The 21,658-nt window shown below is 39.2% G+C and overlaps 1 protein-coding gene across 23 annotated transcripts in view; it reads left to right on the top strand.

The window, feature by feature from the left end:
- SCHIP1 (schwannomin interacting protein 1) overlaps positions 1-21,658 on the top strand; it is a 532,563-nt gene that overhangs the window by 498,403 nt on the left and 12,502 nt on the right. For 20 of the 23 annotated variants that reach the window (XM_069473020.1, XM_069473004.1, XM_069473001.1 and 17 more), the window contains one exon: positions 5,854-5,972. The exons of 1 other annotated variant lie outside the window; for it this stretch is intronic. In XM_069473020.1, the coding sequence (XP_069329121.1) occupies positions 5,854-5,972 (119 nt within the window). Of the gene's footprint in view, positions 1-5,853; positions 5,977-21,658 lie in introns of all 23 variants that reach the window. 2 more of the 23 variants (XM_069473022.1, XM_069473019.1) reach the window with 2 other exon arrangements.

Here is a 21,658-nt window from a genome sequence, read left to right as displayed (position 1 = left end):
CATCCCTGGTGGATGCTGCTAATAGCAGTGATGCCAGATATCACTGGGCAATAGATTGCACTGAAGCAAGGGGCTCATTAATTGCTTCAAAACAGGCATCCTGGCAAGGCTTGGCAGAGGCCAGACTGCTGCAAATGAAATCCACCTGGCTCCAGAGTCTGGACTTGCCACATGGAACAGATGTATGCTCAGCTGAAGGAGAACCAACTCTGTTCATCTAGCTACTTGATCTATTCAATTGTTTAAAGCTGTGGTTCCCAAAGTGCCTGAGCCAGCAGCATCAGCAGCATCTGGGAACTTGTTAGAAATCCACCTCTCAGCTCTACTCCAGACTTCCTGAAACAGAAAAACACTCTGTGTCTTCACAACCCTCCAGGCAATTCTCATGCACAATCAAGACTGAGGGTTTCTCTGTATGTGTGTGTATCTGTGCATGCACATGCATGCATGCCCACCTGTGTTACCCTCTGCTTGGCAGGCCCTGTCTGTGCGACCCCTGGCATCCTGAGTTTGTTTCTGGGCCATGGGGGTCCAGTGTACTCATTAGTTTCTGGGATGATGCTGCTCACAGTCCTTAGCAAGTTTTTCTTCAGTGGTGCATTGTTTCTCTTTCAGCCATTAGTAGAAAGTATTTCCTTCGTTGCTTTAACAAGCATTTCCTGAGACCTGTGTGTAACACCAGTATAGAAGATGGAGAAAGAGCAGCCAAGGTCTGTGAGGCTTCTCGACCTTAGGGAGGATCTCCTGTGAAACCTCTAACCCTTTGTAACTCCTCGAACTTATTAGAAATGCAGAGTCTCAGGCCCTGACCCTGAATCAGAATCTGCACTTGAACAGGGTCCTCAGGCGACTCACATGCACCCTGAAGTCTGAAAAGCACTGAACTAGGCAACAGTTCAGCAGTGCGGAAAAGAGGACGCTAGAAGTGGTATCTGTAAGGGTTAGTAGTGAGATGAGCACTGAGGCAGTGAGTATTATAAAACAAGTATATCCCATAGCAGAAAAGTCTATTTCAGTTGCCACGATGAACAGGTAACAACAGTAAGAAACACATGGAGCTGGGGAGGAGGGAAAGCTGAATCCAGGGAAGAGATGGAAGATAGGAAATTGGGGAAAACATTTTCCTTCCTCCCACAGCCGAATCCTAGCCAGGCCTAGACTGTTCCTGCTCCACATCTTACACCTGGTTTTACTCCCACTGCGCCTCTGTGCCATCCTCATCAGCTGGGTCTTTTGATTCTCTTTAAATATATCTTTTCTCAGGGGAGTTTAAGGAACCCCTTCCTCCTGGTTTGACAGGCCTTTTCCGGCTATGTGGGTTTCATCATCTGCTCAAGAGTTGAAAGGAAGCAGCTGTTCAAAGTGTCCTGAGCACCAGATGGCTTTAGGTTTAGGTTTAGGATATTTTTTCCTGAAGTGTGTTCCTGAGAACCCATAGGCCCATAGATGCCCCCACAAAAATACAGTTTGTCAATTAAATAAATGTTGGAAGTGCAGAAAATACCCAGTCCTCCATCTGTAAATTCACGTGCAGATTAGCATGTTGAAGGCTTGGTGGCCCCTGCTTCAGAGGCACCATCATGCTGCTAGTAAGGTGGACTGGGCCAGGGGCGTGAAGGCAGAGCCTGAGCAGGGAATGCAGGGGTGATATGCGTGTGCAAGGGGGCGAGGCACCTGCTGTATCCAGAAAAAAGTATGGAAGGGACTTGGGGACATATTCAATTTTGAGATAGACAATATCTACCCAAACAACATTTTGCTTTGTATGTCTTTACCAAATACCCTTCTTTGTGCTTGTCGAGCTTGGGGAATTGCAGTAGAACAGGGGCACACTGGGGAGGGCTGAGCGTTGGCATTTAGAGTCTAAAAGTGTTCAGGGGTCCATGTTCTAAGATCATGTCACACCTGGCAACCTAGAAAGTCACTGTGAGCCTTAATCTGCTCAGATACAGGGGCTGGCAGTGGGGAATTTAGCAGCAGATGAAACTTCCTGGGGCTAAGTTTCTAAGCACATTTTTATTCTCATCTTGGTCTTGAATAGGTTTTTCTGTCTCATAGGGATGAGCCGCTATTCCTCAGTCGCCCTTTAGCTTTTTGCTAGCAATATCAATTTTAGATGTTTACTTTTGTTTTATGAGGGTATTTCCCAAGGCTGCTTTAAGAGTGGACATGGCTTTGCTTGCCGTAAGTGCAAAGTGTGGTTTGCGTCAGCCTCTCCTTTTTCCCTTGTACTTAGCTGTGTCTCACCTTAGGATGTCTTTGGGCTTGAGGGGAGAGGGTGGTGGGAGAGTAAAAGAGTGATGTGAAAGAGCAGAAAGATCTGGAGCCAGAAAGCATGGACTTGAATCCTCCTCTTCCACCCCCGGTTTCCTCATCTTCAAAGCAGAAATTGCTGGAGGATTAACAACAATGCTACTATTTGTCACAGACTTATCCATGGGTCAGGTACAGCTGCTAAGTGACTTACCTAAATTCTCTCGTTTAACCCTCCAACATCAAGTGAGATCCTTTACCTCTGGACTTGGAAGAGCTTTCCGAGCACAAAAGCCATCAACAACATGATAGAGGAAGTGAATTATTGACTTAACTACATAACACTTACAGCTGAAACTCAAAAGGAAAAATACCCTTAATATAAAATTTTTAAAACTCTCAAACCTTTGTAGAAAAATAAGTATAACTAGGAATAAGTAATTCAGAGAAAAGAAAGTACAGGAATTAAAAACATTTAAATATTTACTCTCACTGGTAATGAAAGAAATTAAAATAAAAACAATACCACTTTTTGTCTATAAAATTAAAAGCCACATTTTTTAAGTGAAAATGCGCAGTGTTAGCCAGGATATAGTAGAAGCTGCACCCTTTTACATTGCTGGTGGGCATGTGAATTGGAACAGCTTTTCTCTAGAGCAATGTGACAGAATGTGTCAGGAGCCTCAGCAAATGTTCACACTCAGCTGATCTGGTAATTCCACTTCCAGGAACTTATCCTGAGGAAATAATCAGACATGTGGGCAGGGATTTATGTAAAGATGCTAACTTCTATGTGATTTTTAATTTGACACAACCCAAATGGCTAACCATAGAGGGTAACTCCATAGAATGGAATGATTTGCAACCATTAAAAATTGTGTTTTTAAAGAATATGAAGTGCTATAAGGGAAATTCTCAAAATATAATAAACAATGTGATCTCAATTTTATAAAGAGGAAAAAATGCACACATAAGATAAAAAAAAAAAAAAAAAAACTAGGAGGAAATATACCAAAATGTTAGCAATGATTTCTCTAAGGGATGGGATTATGGGTGGCATTTATATTCTTTTTTGTTTTGTTTTGTTTTGTGGAGTTTTTTGATCAAGCATGTAAATACTTTTCATGATATACTTTTCGGTGGTATCCAAAGAAAGAGAAAGAGAAAAGGGGAAGAAAGTGTATTATAAAGCTGTCTTCTTTAATGAAGTGTTCTGTGTAAAAAACTGTAATTAAGGTAAATAGAAATATTTATAAGGCCTGCTCCAATATCTGTAGCTCTAGTGTACAAGTCAAGAAAGATAGACATGAAATCAAGGGTGTATTCACACATTCACACCTGGGATAGGTGTTTACTTTAAATAAAGTCTCTTTCAGACCTCAGGCTAATGTTGGGCAAGCATGTTGTTGAACATTAATCATTAACACTTATGTTGTTACCTACTGATTTTATATTTGGATATCCAGTTCCACTCAACAGTTCTCTGACTGTTGAGGGCATTGGGTGAGAATCTCCTTTGCCTGTTATATGGACTGAGATGTAATTTCACTCACTACACAAAATCTGCCTGGCAGATATTGGGATTTTGAAATGAATGTGTTTTAAGTAAAGATGTCAAAGCGATGTGATTCTGTTTTGGCTGGACCATCACAAGTACCAGCCTTGTACATTTGGAAGGGTGGTTTGCTTTAATTAATGTTCCCAGCAGTACACTTGCAAGTGGTTAGTGAAATAAAAGATATTCCTGCTTTCCTGTACAACCTTATGGTTACTTTCTTAGGGCTCAGTGCTGTGCCAGCCAAGTACACAGTATGAAATCGGCATGACATCTGTAAAATAATCTGTATAAAAGCAGTCTTTCACACGCACACAACACACACACACACACACACACACACTAGCTCCTAGTATGACATAGTTGCACTAATACATGCCAAAGTGGGGAGCTGTCTATATAGATAGACATCATCCCTAGATGTGAAAGTTGAAAGAATGCTTATGGTGTCCAAGGATTTAAAAATATGAGAGAAAAGGACAGTAGAGATGAGCTTTCTTTAAACTAGAACTTCTCAAACCTATTGAAACTAAATCTCTGGTGCTAGAGCCAGGGGATACATAGTTTAGAAACCCTACAGGGCATTCTAATGCAGCCTGTTGAAGCAGGAACTTGGGAACCACTGTCTCAGTCGTACCATGCTGTCGTGTGTTTTATTCTGTACGGCCCGATAGGGTATCCACCAGCCACTGTGATTGTCGAGCTCTTGAAATGAGGCTAGTGTGATTGAGGAACTGAAATTTTAACGTGAGTTAATTAATTATTAATTGAAATGCACATGGCCACATGTGACTAGTAACTCCCATATTAGACAGAACAGCCTTAACCTATTGTATACTGTGCTTCACTTGGGGATGAAATTAAGTCATTTTTAGGCCACTCATCCAAAAGGTTGTGCATTTCATCTTTCTGACAAGGCGATGTTCAGATGTAGCTCCAGAACCTCCTCTTGAGAGAATCAAGGCACCACCCAGCCCTCAGTGGCCCTGCCCAGTCACGTGACCTGGGTTTTGTAATATAATTTGCTCAGTGTAGTCTTTAACCCCCTGCTCAGAGCATAAAATGGTAGTTCTCATGGCCATCATCATCTCACAAAGCAGAAAACCAAAATCTCAACCCCAGCCCAGGATTTTTGACTCATCACATTTGTATTTTGTAGTGATTTCATTTTTAACTAAGGAAATCATTTCTAATCTTCTCCCCTGTTGTTTAAAGGGTTTAAAAGTTCAGCATGGTGAGTTTTTATGGGTTTTTTTTATGGGAAGTGAAGTGTTGTAAACATACCCAAGTGATCACAGTAGTGTAGTTTACCAAATCCTTTTCCTATGCACATGGACCTGACTTCCCTTCAAAATATGAACCCGCTGGGCCCAGTTAGAATTCTCAAGCTATTCCAGACATTATTTTTCAGGGCTTCTCACATTCTAAACCTGGTGAAATAAGACTAACTCTTGAACAGAAACTATAGTCCCCAACAAGACTATAAGGCCATGGAGGGAGGCACTGTGCCTGTCTTGTCACGAGCTCTATTCTGGCATCACAGTGTGGCATCTGTCACTCCGAGAGACCCAGCACATGTTGGTCAAATGGATTAATGTTCTTGCCCTAGAGAAAGTGGGCTGGATAAAGAGACATGTAAGGAAGAGAGAGAACAAGATCCAGGGAAAGGCCGCATTTGGGATCAAAGTGATTTGATTGAGGAGAAAGTGCATGCCCTCCTCGACTTTATTCTGCTGTATCTAGCAGGTAAGAAGAAGAAAGATTACAGTGCCAAATTGTCTGCTTCCATCCTAGTGAAGATCACATAGCACTACAACAGAGATTACCTGGACTAGAGATCATAAAAGGCTCTGAAGAATTGAGATTGGAATCAGAAGAGACTGGTTTCACTTCAGCTTTTAATAATTCAAATGCTCTTGTGCCGCAGCCTATTTATTTATATTTCATCTAATGTTACAGTTCTAAGAAACTTAGCAAGTTAGGCTGCCTGTGGTTGTGATGTAGCTGCCCGCTTATCAGCATTTTTTATGTTCTTGAAATTTTAGGCACAGAAAAATGAGAGAGAGTCTATCAGACAGAAGTTGGCACTTGGAAGCTTCTTTGATGATGGCCCAGGAATTTATACCAGCTGTAGCAAAAGTGGGAAGCCAAGCCTTTCCTCCCGGTGAGTGTTCTTTTGAGTTGATTTTCTGATATGTACCTAATGGATTTTGTCACCTGACTGTATGTCTAATAAAAGATAGCCTTTAAATCCTCAAGTGGGATTTTTTTTCCATAATACTACCGTCCTTATTTGGGTTTTAGACAGATGGTCCCCCACCTGTTTGTTGCTTTATTCATTGTTGCTGTTGTTGTTATTGGCCTATTGCCCAGCCACTTGAGGTCAGATTTTTATACTTCATTTTTTTCTAGACTCAGTCCTGATTTTGCACACTGATAAGGGAATCAAGCCACACTCCTAAGCAAGCTCACTGAGGATTCGAGGCGTGTGGCAGACTACCAGATTTCCCATTAAGCAGTCCCAAAGCACCCAGAATCACCCCCAGCCCATACATCTGATTGCAATAAGTACTGGTAACTGAGAAATACAATTCCCACTTTGATCATTTATGTTTCTTACAGTTCTTAACCTGTCCTCCAGGTGGTTTTTCTTTATCTCATTTCAGGATATCATTACTCTTTATCATAATTTATTTCAGGATATTATTGGTCATTTGCATCACTTCTAATGCCAAATAAAATATACTTAAATTATCATTTTACCTAGAAAACAAGACTGTGGACCAGAGCTTCTCAAACTTTAATGTCCTTATGAATCATGTGGGGATTTTGTTAAAATGAAGATTCTGATTCAGTTGAACTCTGTGGGGTTCAAGATTGTACATTCCTAAGATGCTCTCAGCTGGGATGTCCGTGCCGCCATTCCATAGGCTGCTTTGATTCGTGAAGGTATAGACAATCCGCAAAGTTTTAGCTGTTACAAATACAGGTATTCCAAGGGATGAAAGTATATAGAACATTATTTAATGAAGATGGTAGTAACCAAAGACCCATCATGTCCCCCAAATGTCTGTTTTCTCTCAGTCTTCTTTTGGGCTAAAAGCAAATGTACCCTGTAAAGATACCAGGAATGTTCACCATGTTAAGCTGAGTGTTGGAGGCAAATGATAGTATTCATGCATCCATTCAACCCATACATCTCTACTGTGTCTCTGCTTAATGTAGGGCCTAGAATGAGGCATTTTAATATCTATCTAAGTCTATTGTATCTGACTTTCAGTAAGCCTTTTGCTTCAGTCTTATCCTGAGAGATTTATCTAAACCAGCAAGAATCAGAAGGTAGACACGTGCTCACGTGCACACCTGTTTGTGAGACTCTGGGGGCAGGTCAGTACATCAAGACAAGAGCTCCAGTTTGGCCGTGAAGTGTTACAGCGGCTCTTCCTGAGATGGGTACCAGCCAGTCTCACAACATCCCCTTGCTCTTCCTACATGTCATTCCAGAGCTCGAAGGTCAGCCTTCCCCTTTGCCTTGGGAGCCTCTCTTCCTTCCCAGGTGGATGTGGCAGAAAGAGCTCTGGCCTAGGAACCTGAAGACCTGAGGATTAGTCCTAGTTCACTTCTAATTCTGGGACTTTAACAATTTACTCTGTTTCATCAAGCCTCATTTTCTTCATTTTTGTGAAGTGAGGGGATTGAACCATGTAGTCTTATAGATTTCTGCTACTGCTCTCTAATATTCCCCAGAGTGCCGAAATGTCTTCTCCTGGAAGCCCAGTCTCTCTATTCAGCAATGTCATGTCTATCTGGAACAAACGGGAGAGTTTTGTTTTTAAAATGAAAGATTTATATGTGTGTGTGTGTGTGTGTGTGTACATACACATATATACATATATATATACACATAGTACATATCTATTTATCTATCCTTGTTTCACCCTCCAGAAGCAATAACTTTTAACCCCTTGACTATTTATTCTGGTATTTACCTACATATCTCTAAATTAAATGCTTATCTTCTTAGTTCTAATTTTAAATAACCATCAGACTACCTATTGTAGAAAATTGGGATTGAAGTCTTCTTTATAGCCTTTCCACAGACATATCTACATATGACCCCTCCCATTCACCCTTTACAGTTATTTTGCAATTTAGAGTCAAAAACTATTTAATGTTTACATTATTAAGATCACGCATTATTCTCCCTGAACCATATAGTAAAACTGTGATTACTTGGGAAATGTTATTGTTCTTCCTGAAATTAGAATTGCTTCCTTCTTCCCTTTCTAGTCCATAGTTGTGACTGCCATATTAGATTCTACTGCATGAATACACCACAGTTTATTTAGCCACCCTTCTGATGGGCATTGGGTTGTTTCAGAGGTTTTGCTCTTGTAAACAATGCTATTTATACATATTCATGTACATGTCTTTTGTGTACCTGTGCCAGTGTTTCTCTTTGGTGTATACCTAGGAGTGGAATGACTAGGAAAATACCTGAATGTTCACACTTAGAAGATAATGTCAAACTGTTTTCCAACATGTTTGCAAGTTACTCTCCTACCAGCAATGTTCAGAGACCCTTTGGATCCATAACCTTTCTAACACTTTAAAGTGTTGATTTCTTTTAAATTTTTGTTAATTGAATAGGTACAACACAATATTTCCTTGTATTTGTTAGCCATACTTGTTTTCTCTTCAGTAAAATGTCTGTTTGGGTCTTATGTCCAAACTTCTGTTGGACATGAGACTATGCTTTTCCTATTGCCTAATCAAAGTTCCTTAGTCAAGCTAAGGATCCTTAATACATTATGTATATTGCAGATATCTCTTCTCAGGTTATAACTTGTTTTTACTTCCTTAATGTGTGTTTTATGACCATAAATTCTTAATCTTACAAGTTTATATGGTTAATTTTATCAAACTTTTCTTTCCTTGTCAATGCCTTTGGTATCTGTAATCTTCTTTTACCCCAAGGTCCAATAGACATTCATTAGATTTGCTACCAAGAATTGAAAGTGTTGATTTTTTTAAAGTCTACAATGAATCAGGAGCTGATTTCTTGATATGGTATGGAGAAGTCTAATTTCATCTTTTCCATATAGATGACCATTTTTTCCCATCATATTTATTGAACAATCTCTCTCTTACTCACTGATCTGATAGACTACTCCTATATACACTATACATTAATGAAAATACATTCTATTTCATTACTGTTTTTATCCCTACACCAGAACTGTAGTCTTAATTACTATAGCATCAAAATAAGTCCTGATATCTGGACAGATAAATCCCTCTCCTTACTTCTTTTCTTCAAAAGTCTGCTGCCTATTCTTGCTTTATTTTTTATTTCTCCATACACATTTTTAATCATCTAATCAAGTTCATCAAAATACCATCTTGCTATTTTGACTGGAATTGCATTGATACTATACATCAATATAAGAAAAATTATATTTCACAATATTACATCTTTCTATCCACAAACATGGTCTGTCTCTCCATTCATTTAAATCTTATTGAATATTTCTTAATAAAGTTTTATAATTTTCCATTTAGAGATATTATACATCTTTTCTTATGTTTATTTCTAGATACTTGATATTCTGATATCTTCAATTCTCTTTGATAATGCTTTCTTGTTTGCTGCTGGTGAACAGAAATGTAACTGACTTTGTATAATTACATGATTTTACTCTATTAATCTATTAATGAATTAATAAATTATTTTCATAGATTTTCAAAATATCAAACCATACTAGCATAGCTAGTATAAACCTAAATTGGTTCGGGAGTATTATATTTTTTTAGACACTACTGGATTTTATTTATAATACTTTATTTAGGATTTTTAGGTTTATAATCATAGATTAACACAGGTCTGTTATATTCTTATAATATTTTTGTTTGATATTAATGTCAGGGTTATGGTGGCTTAAAAATGGGTTAGGAATTATTCCCTCTTTCACACTAAGAAAAGTCTACATAATTTTGAATTGATCTATTTCTGTAAAGTTTGGTAAAGCTCACCACTATTTGGACCTTGTGTTTACTTCATGTGTTTGTTTTAATACCTGCTTCCATTTCTTAAATGGTTATAAGATTATACGTGCTTTTTATTTCTTCTTGAGTCAGTTCTAATGAGTTGTATTCTTCTAGGAACTTGTCTATTTTATTTAAGTTTTCAAAATTTCTGACATGATATTTTCTCATTTCACTGAAAGTATTAATTTTAGTTAGGTTGTTTAAAATGTTTTCTTCTAATCTCTACATTGTGATTTTTTTTGAGTTTATGTTTTGTTTGTTTGTTTTGTTTTCTGCCCATTAATAATTAAGTATAAGACACTAAAAGGTGTCTGTGAACTGTGGCTGGGGATTGTTGACATACATCACCTGCTCAGAGAGCCCTTCTCTGACCACCCTCATACCCATTACTTTCTCTCCTCTTATTCTGCTTAATCTCCTTACCCTAATTGTTTTTCTTTGTGGCCCTTAATCACTACCTGAGATCGTATTATGTATACTTTATAATCTCTTCTTTGTCTTTCTCCAGCACTAAAACATAAGCTTTGAGAGAGCAGGACTTTGTCTATTTTGTTCACCACCATAACTATTGCCTAAAATAGTGTCTAGTACATAGTCAATCACTAAATATTTGTTGATCAAATGAATGGTCTTCGCTTTAGAATCGTTGAATAGGGACACAACTCTCACTGGGATGCATCTAATTAAAAGTATCTGTGGGTCTTTTCTCTTGGGCTATGAGTTGCTGCAGACAGGAACTCTTTAACCTCATGTTGAGGGGTTTTAAGCCTGACTGCCAGTGTTTTAAAACTCTAGTAGGGGAAAGGTTGGAGGTTTAGCATGTAGAATTTCATTTAATTTCCCTAATTTTAGTAAAGCACCTCATTGCTGCTTCAGCTGGGACTCAGCATGCCCCAGTCCAGAGCCCCTTCTATTCAACCTCTTAAGACAGTAAACTTCCTAATTCTGCCAGGCCACAAGTAGGCAGAGCAGAAAGCAGGTCTAGATAATCCTTTCAGGTGTTCAACAAATCCTTCTTTGTGTTTGGTCCTATCCTATTCCCTATCTCCAGAGGTACTTGAGCATTTCTGAGATTCTACAGTGCAAATGTATGCGCTTCCTCTATCAGCCACCCCTGCAGGCACACAGCAGATTGAGGTAGTTAAGTCAAGTACTTCCCATCCATCTGCATATTATCATCAAAAAACTTTTCAAACTCTCTCATGTGCTATTTTCCCTTCTTCTTTGTCCGTGTAGGTTTATACCTTCTTTCTTTCTTTAATATTATTTTAGTAGAATTTCAGAGACAAGAATAGGTAACTGTGTTTAATATGACATGGTTAACTAGAAATTTCAAGAAGGTTTTTGCTATTTTAATGGCAGAAATACCTTAAATAAAATCCTTTGCAGAAAACCCATATGTAAAACAAAGCAGTCCTCCTCTGGTTCAGGAGGACTGAAGGAGAAGGACCCCTGCCCAGGAAATGCCTCCCCCATCCTAGCTGCCCCTGTCCATGCCTCCCCTTTGGTGCCTCTCTCCACCCCTCTTCTACAAGCCCCAGAAGCCTACCTGAAACTCTTCTGGCAGAGCAAACTTTGAAAATCACTGAGTCATCTACCCACTTTGGAGGCAAAGAGATCTAAACATATGTGTTTCACAGTAGCTCATAACAAGCTACACTTGTTGACTCACCATAAGGAAGATTATTTATATCCTGTTCTTTCAGATGCTTTCATCTCCACATTCTGGGATGAGATCATCCACCATGAGAACATGCTGACTTTTTTGGATCCCCCTCAATATGATGTTCAATAATGAGACAAAATGTTTCTAAGCAATATCACTTTATCCCTGTGAATTTAAAGTCTGCAAAGACTGACTGTCATCCCCCTCACCAGTAATGATAGAGGAGAAAAGCCTTTTGGAATGCTCAGTTGCAATTGTATAACCTATATTCCCTAACTCTGTTAGAATTTTTTTTTTTCTAATGCATTACAATCCCTGAAATTCTTCACTGAGCTGGAAATGCCTTACCTCTTACTTATAACAATACTTGAAGGATGTCAGAACTTTTGAGTTTATCACTATGGTACTCCAAAATGTACCAGAGTTCATGTGTTAAATTAGTTAAATAATCAGAACCAGCTAAATTTTACATGAATTTTCTCCTCTGAAGAGCTCAATACCCAATTTTAAATGAGGCTGAGGACTTAAAATTAATTGGCCAACTAATGGGTTCTGAAGCAGTGAGCTTACTTTTTAAAGCGGGGCCTACTGAGGTGTGTGGGATCTTTGCCAAACTAACGGAATTCTGTTTATGTCTTTAAAGAATGTGCATTTACCTGTAAAAATTAACTTCATATACAGTATGCGAGAAACTATGAAGTAGCATGAGGAGGGTCTGGGAAGACTGGTGTTTAAGCTATTCCAGCAAGTCTAAGTTCTCAGTTGTCTGTTGACTTTCAGCTCCACTGGATTCTTCTAGATGGTGCTATCTCCTAAAGCACTTTTTAAAAGAGTGACAAGCTGTGAAATGTAAGCTAGGCTTACAATAATCTCATAAAGACATTTTATGCCTAATACTGCAACAAAAGAATGTTTGATGTTGCTTCATAACTCAACTAATTTAACTTATACTGAAATGTGGTAAATATAGGAAGTATCATATTTTTCTTCAAAATTTGCTAATCTATTCATCCACCGTCTCAAACTGAGACTCTCTGACCTTTATCATTTTTTTTTTACTTAAAAATGTTTCAGTAAAAATTTTTAAAAGCTTAAAAGGAAATTAGAAAAATGAATTATCTGTTTTTGAAATAAGGTTTCTAAGTAATATTATGTTTAGTCATTTTCTTGAAAAAATATTCTTTTATTTTTATGACTAGTATACTACTTTCCTATGAAGTATTTATTCATTGGCCAAACTAATTTTCAGTTAACATTTTATTTCACATTAGGAGTTCATATAGCTTAGTGTTATTAAAGAAATAGAAACTAGCTTAGCTGTTATGGAAACACAAAGCAGAATGATCATTAGTAACAGACATCCAGGAACTCTTTCCTTTTTCACACACTGCAACCTGAGCTGACATCCTCTGTCTTCATCTCCTTTCTTCTTTTCTCAAAGTAACCACAAAATAAATCTGATTCTCACCTCTCTTCTTACTTTACCCCAAGGTACATTTTATTTACATACACAAAAATATGAATACAATCTAATGTAGTCTTTTTCATAAAGTATGCAATGGGCTGGTGTAACCTAAGATGGGCTATATATTCTTCTCTCTTAACACAAAAAGCAGAAATTCCCCAGAGAACTTTTGAGCAGCTGCTTTGAATAATGATTACTGTTTACTTATCTCACCATTCCAACATCTCAAATCAAATCTTTCTTGGACTTACAGGTCCATTGGCAAATGGCTGAGATAAGACCAATAATAGATACCTGCCACCTTTTGTGTTTGGGCTGGAAGATGGGAGTGAGGGGGCACCGTGACCCATGGAGTTGTTATCAGCTGGACCAATGGCACTGAATCTAGAGAGACTTTAAAGAAATAGGATTCACAGGGGCTTTGAATGTGAGAAGCTGAATCTGTATATGTAATCTGCCACAGAATCACAGGTTGAACTAGCATAATTTTGCCAGGAAAGTGAATCATCCTCTTGTCTACAACAGTAATAATGTTTGTATAATTTTCTGGAAGAAGTAAATAGAATGGTAATGGCTACCCAGCATTGGTGAGGAAAGAGGTTGTCCTGTTCCAACTTGATGAAATTCACCCTCTGTGGGTGGCATCTTTCTTGAAATAATAGGTTCATACTAGAGCGACCTATTTATTACATGCAACATATCTTTAAATTTTCATGTTAATCTCACACATCTGTGCTAATGGTTTGTTTAGAAAACCCTTCATGTAAGTAGTTCCAAGGTATGTCATTACAAATGGTAGCTTATTACTTCTTTTCTTATATTATCTGAAAGCCATTGGGTAATCTACAGAAAACCTATCTTTTTTTATGTCCTCTTCCAAGCATTAACTCTAGTATTCTAAAATATTACACAATTTCAAAGGTGAAGCAAGATTTGAAGTGGATCTTTTGAGGAGTAATAAGATTAAAATGGCAAAACAAATTTAATTATGTAAGCAATGCTTCTCCTTCACAAACTTGAAAGAAAAGCAAATTGGTATTTGTGAAATTTTCTTTGTCTAATAAATAGCCTCACTTTACAATAATGCCCATGACCCCAGTTTAATTAGATGCAATTAATTTTGTGCAAGCTGAATTTGACATCTTGCTAGAGGGATAACCAGCTGTATCCTGTCTTATGAATTTTTTTTATCACCAATGAGAATTCAGTTGCCTGAGCTATTGCAAAAGGGTGGGAGGTAGGGAGAAAAAGACCACAGGGCTGCATTTTATATTTAAAAATGGCTCTGGTGGACAGTGGAATGTTTAATTAAAAGGGCTTCTAGGAAATATTTTTCATTGGCGCATCATCTTTGACAAGTTATGATGGCTTTATTACTGCAGTCTGCACTCCCTTTGGACAGTGGTTGTACACATGTGTCTGGACACACACAGCTCCTGTGACAGGGCTTCTTTGAGAGTGCACAAAAGTATTCTCTGCTGCTAGAAAACAGCCTCACTGACCACAGTTTAGCCATGTCATCTGGAAGTTCGGCACCATCCTTTTGCTCAATCCTTTTGTAAAATTTTCTGTGACCCTCTGATTGTCCTCATTCAGATTATCGTGCATATTAAAAAACCTAGGGAAGAGATTTCTGATGAGGACAGAAACCCTGATATATTGCAGTTTTCAACAGATTACCAAAGGGAAAAAATATCCAATGACCACTATTTGTGAGGTGATTTTCTTAAGTGGTTAGAATATTTCTACATGGTTTTAGAAAATCAAACAGTGTCCTGGAAAATACCATAAAAAGCTCAGATCCTTCCATCTCCATCCTCTATCCTTCCGGTCTCCTTGTTTCACTGTTCCCAGGCTTGTATTTGTCCTTCCACGGTCTATCGTGAGATGGTGTATCCACATGCTTTGTTCATCACTGTGCATTTTCACTCAGCAACACGTTTCAGAGCTCTTTTTAGATCTGTTCACGAAGGCAGGGTAGCGTGGTGGGTAGGAGCAGGGTCTTGGGGCCCAGAGGGCCTGGCTTGGAATCCTGACTCTGCCACTTATTTGCACTTACTAATGCCTTGTTTAGTGTCCTCGTGTGTAAAATGGGGTAATAATTGTACCTACTTCGTGGGGTTACTGTGAAGAAGACAAGAAAAGCACTCAGAAGGGTGCCTGGACCAGAGTCAGTGCTGTGTTAGTGTTTGCTATTACAGTATTTTTTAAATCATTTTTATTTACTTTTAGACACCATCGATTATAAGACACATACATATTTTAGGTACCACTAAAAAAGGAAAATCACTACCAATTAAATGTTGACACATGTCTCCTTAACACTTAGAATTTTTGTTTTAGTTATTGAAAGAGTCCTTTTAGACTTGTTTAGACATATGCTTTTATCATATGTGTCTCTGGTGCATGCAAAAAAAAAAAAAAGATGAAATATGTTAAGGTAGCCCTGAAAATTTTTCACAATCACAATCTAACTCCCCACTTACCCACTGTCCCTGAGAGTTGTCAATGTCTCAGCCTCACAGTCTCAGGAGATGGAGTACATCGCCTTCCAAGCCACCGTCCCCCATGTTGTAAGGTTCTACGCTGGAGTTCTGTTGCTCTGATCAGTAGGCATGAGCAGACAGCAGAGCCCACCTCGTCCTCAGAGAACCTCACCTGGTTTGTTGGCTGATAGTTACAGTCCAGTAGTGCAGTGATGCCACCAGCTGCCTGAGGGACAAGCAACTGTGAGGTGCATCCCGATTTTGAAGATGGCAAAATATGAAGAACTGCACTTCATAGAATCAGTGAAATTTTCTTTTTAATGGCTGCTTAAAATTCAAATGGTCACAAATTAAATCACGAAAGAGAATGTTTTTGAGATGAAGCTTACTATGGAATGAAGCCTAAATGGTGGCCCCAAAATGTTTTTAAACATGAACATAAAAAATCATAAAAGCAGTGAGTGCTTCAGTGTTCAAAAGAGTAAAAGAATTTGCAATTAAGATTTCCACCACTCTACTAAGTGAAGTATCACAAGAATGGAAAAACAAGCACCACATGTACTTACCATCAAATTGTTATTAACTGGTCAACACTTAAATACACATACAATAGTAATATTCATCGGGTGTCAGGTGGATGGGAGGTGGGAGGAGGGGATGGGTATATTCACACCTAATGGGTGCGGTGCACACTGTCTGGGGGATGGACACACTTGAAGCTCTGACTCAGGTGAGCCAAGGGCAATATATGTAGCCTAAATATTTGTACCCCCATAATATACTGAAATAAAAAATAAATGAAATTTTAAAAAAAGATTTTCACCTAATCCAATCATATATCTCAAAAACACACACAGGCACTGACTCTCTGCTGCTGTATGGACATTATCAAAGGTCTGAAAGGGGCCAAGCATTTCTTCTCCAATTTGCATTGCTCTAGCAGCTAAAACTTATTAGCAGGTGGGGAAGATAAAAGTTAAAACTCTGAGCTGAGCAGAATAAATAGATAGGCTGGCTTTGAAAATATAAAACAGTTAAATTTACATCAATTACTTCAGAGTGCCCTAATTTACTGCAGATCCCAGGAAGAGAATGGGATTCAGACTGGGTTGGGAAGGGATGTCAATAGTTGAATCAAAGAGTCAATCCCCAGAACTGTTCACTTATAAGAAAATATGTTTCTTGCTGCCCATGAATCTCCGCCCACCCACAACACCCTGCCAAAATCAAAAGCCCAGCCTGACTCATATGTGAGTCACAGTCCCTACATAGACAGGGTCTGAGTCAGACACACAGCCATCCTCTTCCAGCTGTCAAACATTGATCCTACTCACCTTTCCTCCAACACACAAGCGCTAATCATCAACGGTCTCATTTTCTTTTCTTTTCCTTTTTTAATTCCTGCTAAATGCCCACACTTGGGCACTCAAAAAAAGAAAAATCCCAAACCAACTGAATTTCTTCCACCAAAAAATATTTAGATGTATTTCTGCCATTTTGGGGGGGGCATATATCTCCACATTTTTGTTTATAAAGTTAGAATCATATTATAGTTACTGTTTTTAGCCCATTTTATTTTACTTAACAATACATCAGGAACATTTGTTCATATTCATAACTGTTCTTCTATTGTGTGTATTTTTCCTAACTGCATTATAGCTCATCATACATTTCACCATAATGTACTTCATCAATCTCTTATTGTTAGGCATTTCAGTTGTTGCTAGCTTTTGTTTGGTTTTTGTTTTGCTTTTTTCATCTCTCTTCTCTTTTTCTCCGATTCATAAATTTATTCTGTCCTTAAAGTGTCCTGACCTCTCAGGAGAGACTTTCCTAAAGTACCAGCTTTGTGACCTTCTGTAATTTAACCTCTCAAAGCTTTTATTTTCTTATATGAAAAACAAGGTTCACAATACTTGCTTTATGTGTATCTGAGAGTTAGAGGTAAGATATGTATAATGCCTGGCACATAGTAGATGTTTAAAATGGTAACTTTTTATTTCAGATTATAGATCTCTTGAAGATAATTTGGCCTCAATTAAGAAAGTAGACCACATTTAGCACCTATAAGAGATGGCGATTTTATTCCTGTTATCACAAGAGGCCTCATTCTGGTTTTCCATTCATGCTAGAGAATATTTCTGACGAGCTATGGAAATGATCCCTGAAAGTATAGTCTTGAGAGAATATTTCTGTTGAAAATGCATTTTCCCAACGTTAAGATCCTACAATTCCAAATTTAATTACAAGACAGTGGTCATTAGTGAAGGAAATGGACACTGCTGTGGAATTAGAACCAACAGCTGTCTAAAGAATGCAGGTATTTATAGCTCTCCAGAGATTCCGGTTAGGATATAGGGGCTGATGTTTCTCCAAAGAAAAGCGGGTGAGTGGTAGTGTCCCTTTTCTGTTAGTTGCTTAAGCCAGTGGGAAGATCTTGTGGCTATGTGGTGTTGGGTGCCTACCAGCCGTCATGTGAACATGTACAGATGGAAACGTTCAGAACTAGCCTTAGAAGAGGAGGCACAAAAAGCAAGTATGTATGGGATTGGAAGAAAAAAGCCCAGGGAGGGCCATTCACACTCTAGCTACCTTTGGAGCTGCTTTCTTTGACTTCTGAGTTCTACAAGTGTGAGTTCCAGGCAGGACATGAAAAGACATGATATCCCCTCCCCTAGTCCTCTCTTTGGCACATGGAGATACCCTGAGCTTCTGTGGACACGTAACTACTGTAGGGGCTGATTTCTTATCTCTCTTCTGCATTGATTCTCCCTGAACCTCAATTCACTAAGACTTTTCTTCTGCAGTTCTCTGCTCTTTCACTCTTCTTGGTTAATACTTTATTAATGCCCAGGTAGCAAAAATAGTTTGTTTTCTCATATGTAAGATACGGAGTGTCTATTAATGTTTTTGGAGTTCCCTTCCAATGCTCTATATATTCTGCATTTCTATTTATACATTGTGATTTAATGATCCAAGCGCTTGGTACCTGTCAGAAGACCTGGTTTTTATTCCTGGTTCTACTACTGTGCATCCACTTAATATAGAGGTGCCTATATAAATATAAAATGCCTTCAGGGGCCAAGAAGAAACATAAATGGGTGAAGTAGCCCAGATAGATAAAAAGCAATACTCAGCACCTGCCAGTTAGTGCCCTAGAGTTTACAGATCTGTTATTGCCAGAGCATCAAATGAATAAGTGAATGAACAAACTGACAACCTTATCTCTATCTGTTGGACCATCAATATTTGCAGCTGTCATACAAATACCATTCTTTTTAAAAAGTCCAATAAGTTACCACCCTATGCATTACATACCCCTTAGCAATAGAAGGTTAACACAGTCCCACTAAAATAAAATACTATATAGCACTGTATTTTCACAAAACAAACATTGAGAAGCAGAAACTTTGTTTTCTGGGTTTTTTTTTTTTTTTAATAATAATAGGCGTTTCTGTAACTCTCATGGTAAATGTCAATATGGAACAGACAGTAGAAAAAAGAAGAGAAAGGGGCATGGTTTGCAGAATGGTAAAAGTGTTTTACAATTTATCAAGAAGTCGCAGTACCTCATTTTAGCCTATCTTAACACATTCCACTGAGACCCCATCACACATAAAGTACATCTAAAGCTTACTCAAACCTCAGTCTTCCCACATTCTTTCTTCATGACAGATTCTCAGGGAAATGAAATGTGTTTATAGCTACCCTTGGGTAGTTACAATCCATATTTTATGTTCCATCACCTTTGAAATTCTCATGAAACAGAAAAAGATATGGTATAAAAATATGAGTGATTATTCATTATGTATAAAACCTTTGAATAATGCATCAAAGATCCATTAAAATAAATGGAAGTAATATATTTTAATGGCCCAGCCACAAACTAGTTGGGGATATTGAGTAACAAATGGCACAGCAGGGCCGGTGGCTCTCAGCTACACTGGTTGTAGCCAGATAATGAGCAGTGCATATTTGGAATTCCTGGCATATGGGGCATCCCCTCTTGCTCTCTTTCCTAAGGAAAGCCATACAATTGCCTTGAAATTATAAGCAAGTACAGGAAATATATGCCCTTCAAAATTATATTGCCCAGGCAGGATCTAATAAATCCAAACCTGAGGTTAAGAGTAGTATAAGGGAAAGGCCACTGGATTCAAAAATCAGAAGTCCATATAGTCTCTTGCTTTGTGACTTTGTACCCGTTACTTATTGCCACAATGGTGATGCATAATTTAAAAAAAAAAAAAAAACACCCAGCTCAGTAGCATATAATGATAAGCCTTTATTTCTGCTTAGAATCCTATAGGTCAGCAGGGCAGTTCTGCTGATCTGAGCTGGGCTCAGACAGGCTTACTCATGTGTCTGTAGTCAGCTACAGGTTGGCGAGGTGCCTTTCCTGCTCTCAGCTAGGCTTTGACATGTGCCTAGGGACAAGCGCCAGTTGAGCTCTGTGCTGGGAAGTCACTCTGCCAGCAGGCCAGCTTGGACTTGTTCTGAGGGCGGGGCCGGGGCAGGGTTGCCTGAGGGGAGGCTCGGAGCTGGAGCACCATCACTTCCTCTGCCTTCTGTTGGCCAAGATGAGTCACAAGACCAGCCCAAGGGTAGGGAAAGAGACTCCACTTCTTGATCACAGAAGCTGCAGTCACGTTACGGAGGGGGCAGATACCAGGACAGGAAGAATTGGGACCATTTTTATAATGAGGCTGTCACAGGTCTGGGGCAAGTCATTTGACTTCTCTGAGTAACCATTATCTTGCCTGTAATCCATTGGTAATAGATTATACAGCCCAGGGAGAGAATGTGAGTGAACATACTTTAAAACTAAAATTCAATGCAGGAGGTCAAGTGAAGTGAACTAAAGCACGGTGGGCAGGGGGATAAAATCTTACACGTTTATACATAGATGCTGCTGCCCAGGGATTCCCATTTCTAAGATCAGAGAACAGTAAATGGTTCTGGGCTTCAGAGCCAGCCTTAAACCAGCCCAATCCCAAGGCCAAGGACAAAGGCCTGATTCACAATGGCTACTGCCCCTTTAGAAGTTACTGGCAAACTTTAGGACCGTGGTATTGTTTTTCTCGGGGAATAAACTAGTCTTGTCTTTTATTTTGAAAGAAGTGTTATCTTTATACCAAATCATATTACCACTTGGGTGGGCTTTTGAGATATCCTCTTAGTAGTTAAAAGCTTTCATCTCTTCCATCCTCTCAATTCTCTGCATATTTTAATATTATCCCAGGTAACAGTAGTTGGGAGTCAGCACAAGTGTTTTTTAAATAACAGCGCTCACTGTAAATGCCAGGCAGCCGTGGTTGCTGAGCAGCCTCTGGACTAAATGGCCTTCCACTCCTGGCCAGTAGGCACGGTCACACCAAGGCCACTTCTGCTCACACAGAGATGTCCCAAAGACATACTTAGTCTTTGTCTCATGTCTGGCAGCATTCCTCGTCCCCCTCTCCAGACCCTTGGCGCTCCCTGTCAGTAGATCTGGGCGGCAGTATTGTTTCTCACTGCCATGTGGTGCGTAAGGGACGAGAGTTTTCTGGGATGACAGGAGAGACCTTTCAGAAATGAAATCCAGAGGCAAGGCAGACTTCCAGCAGCCTTTGCAGGCGGTGCTCTGCTAAATGCCACTCGAAACATCATGTAACCTTCAATCGGATACCTTGAAATTATGTCTCTAATTAACAAGATGAGGATGGTGTTTTGTTTTCACTTCAAACTGTGCTTGAGAGATCCAGGCAAATTAGGCCCCCTGCAGCCTGAATTTTACAAGACTGGTTAGAAGCGAGGCCGGGTACACTGCAGCGTGAGGGACAGAGGCCGGGGAACTCCAGTTTCCAGAAGTGAGCCTCAGACACAGCCGCGCCTCCCGGGGGTGGGAAGGGCCCGGGAACAGGGGTTGTCTGTCCTTTGACCCTGTGACGCAGAGGCCTTCAGCAGCACCAGGTGGTTCCACTCGCCCACTCAGGCTGCTTGGGAGCTGTGGTTGAATTTCACCCAAAGCCGACTTCATCTTAAAACTGCTTAAAGGCTAAAGGCAAACAAATCCTTCTTGAAACCTGAGCCCATTTTAAGATGTCTTTACTAAAATCCCTTCTGAACCATTAGCTGTTATGTCATGTAATTTCCTTTTCCTGAGAGTAACATTCTTGGTGATTACTGCTATAAGGAATTATAAG

This window comes from Eulemur rufifrons, chromosome 7 (genome assembly GCF_041146395.1).
Source record: "Eulemur rufifrons isolate Redbay chromosome 7, OSU_ERuf_1, whole genome shotgun sequence".
NCBI lineage: Eukaryota > Metazoa > Chordata > Mammalia > Primates > Lemuridae > Eulemur > Eulemur rufifrons.
This window is presented reverse-complemented; position numbering and strand designations above follow the sequence as displayed.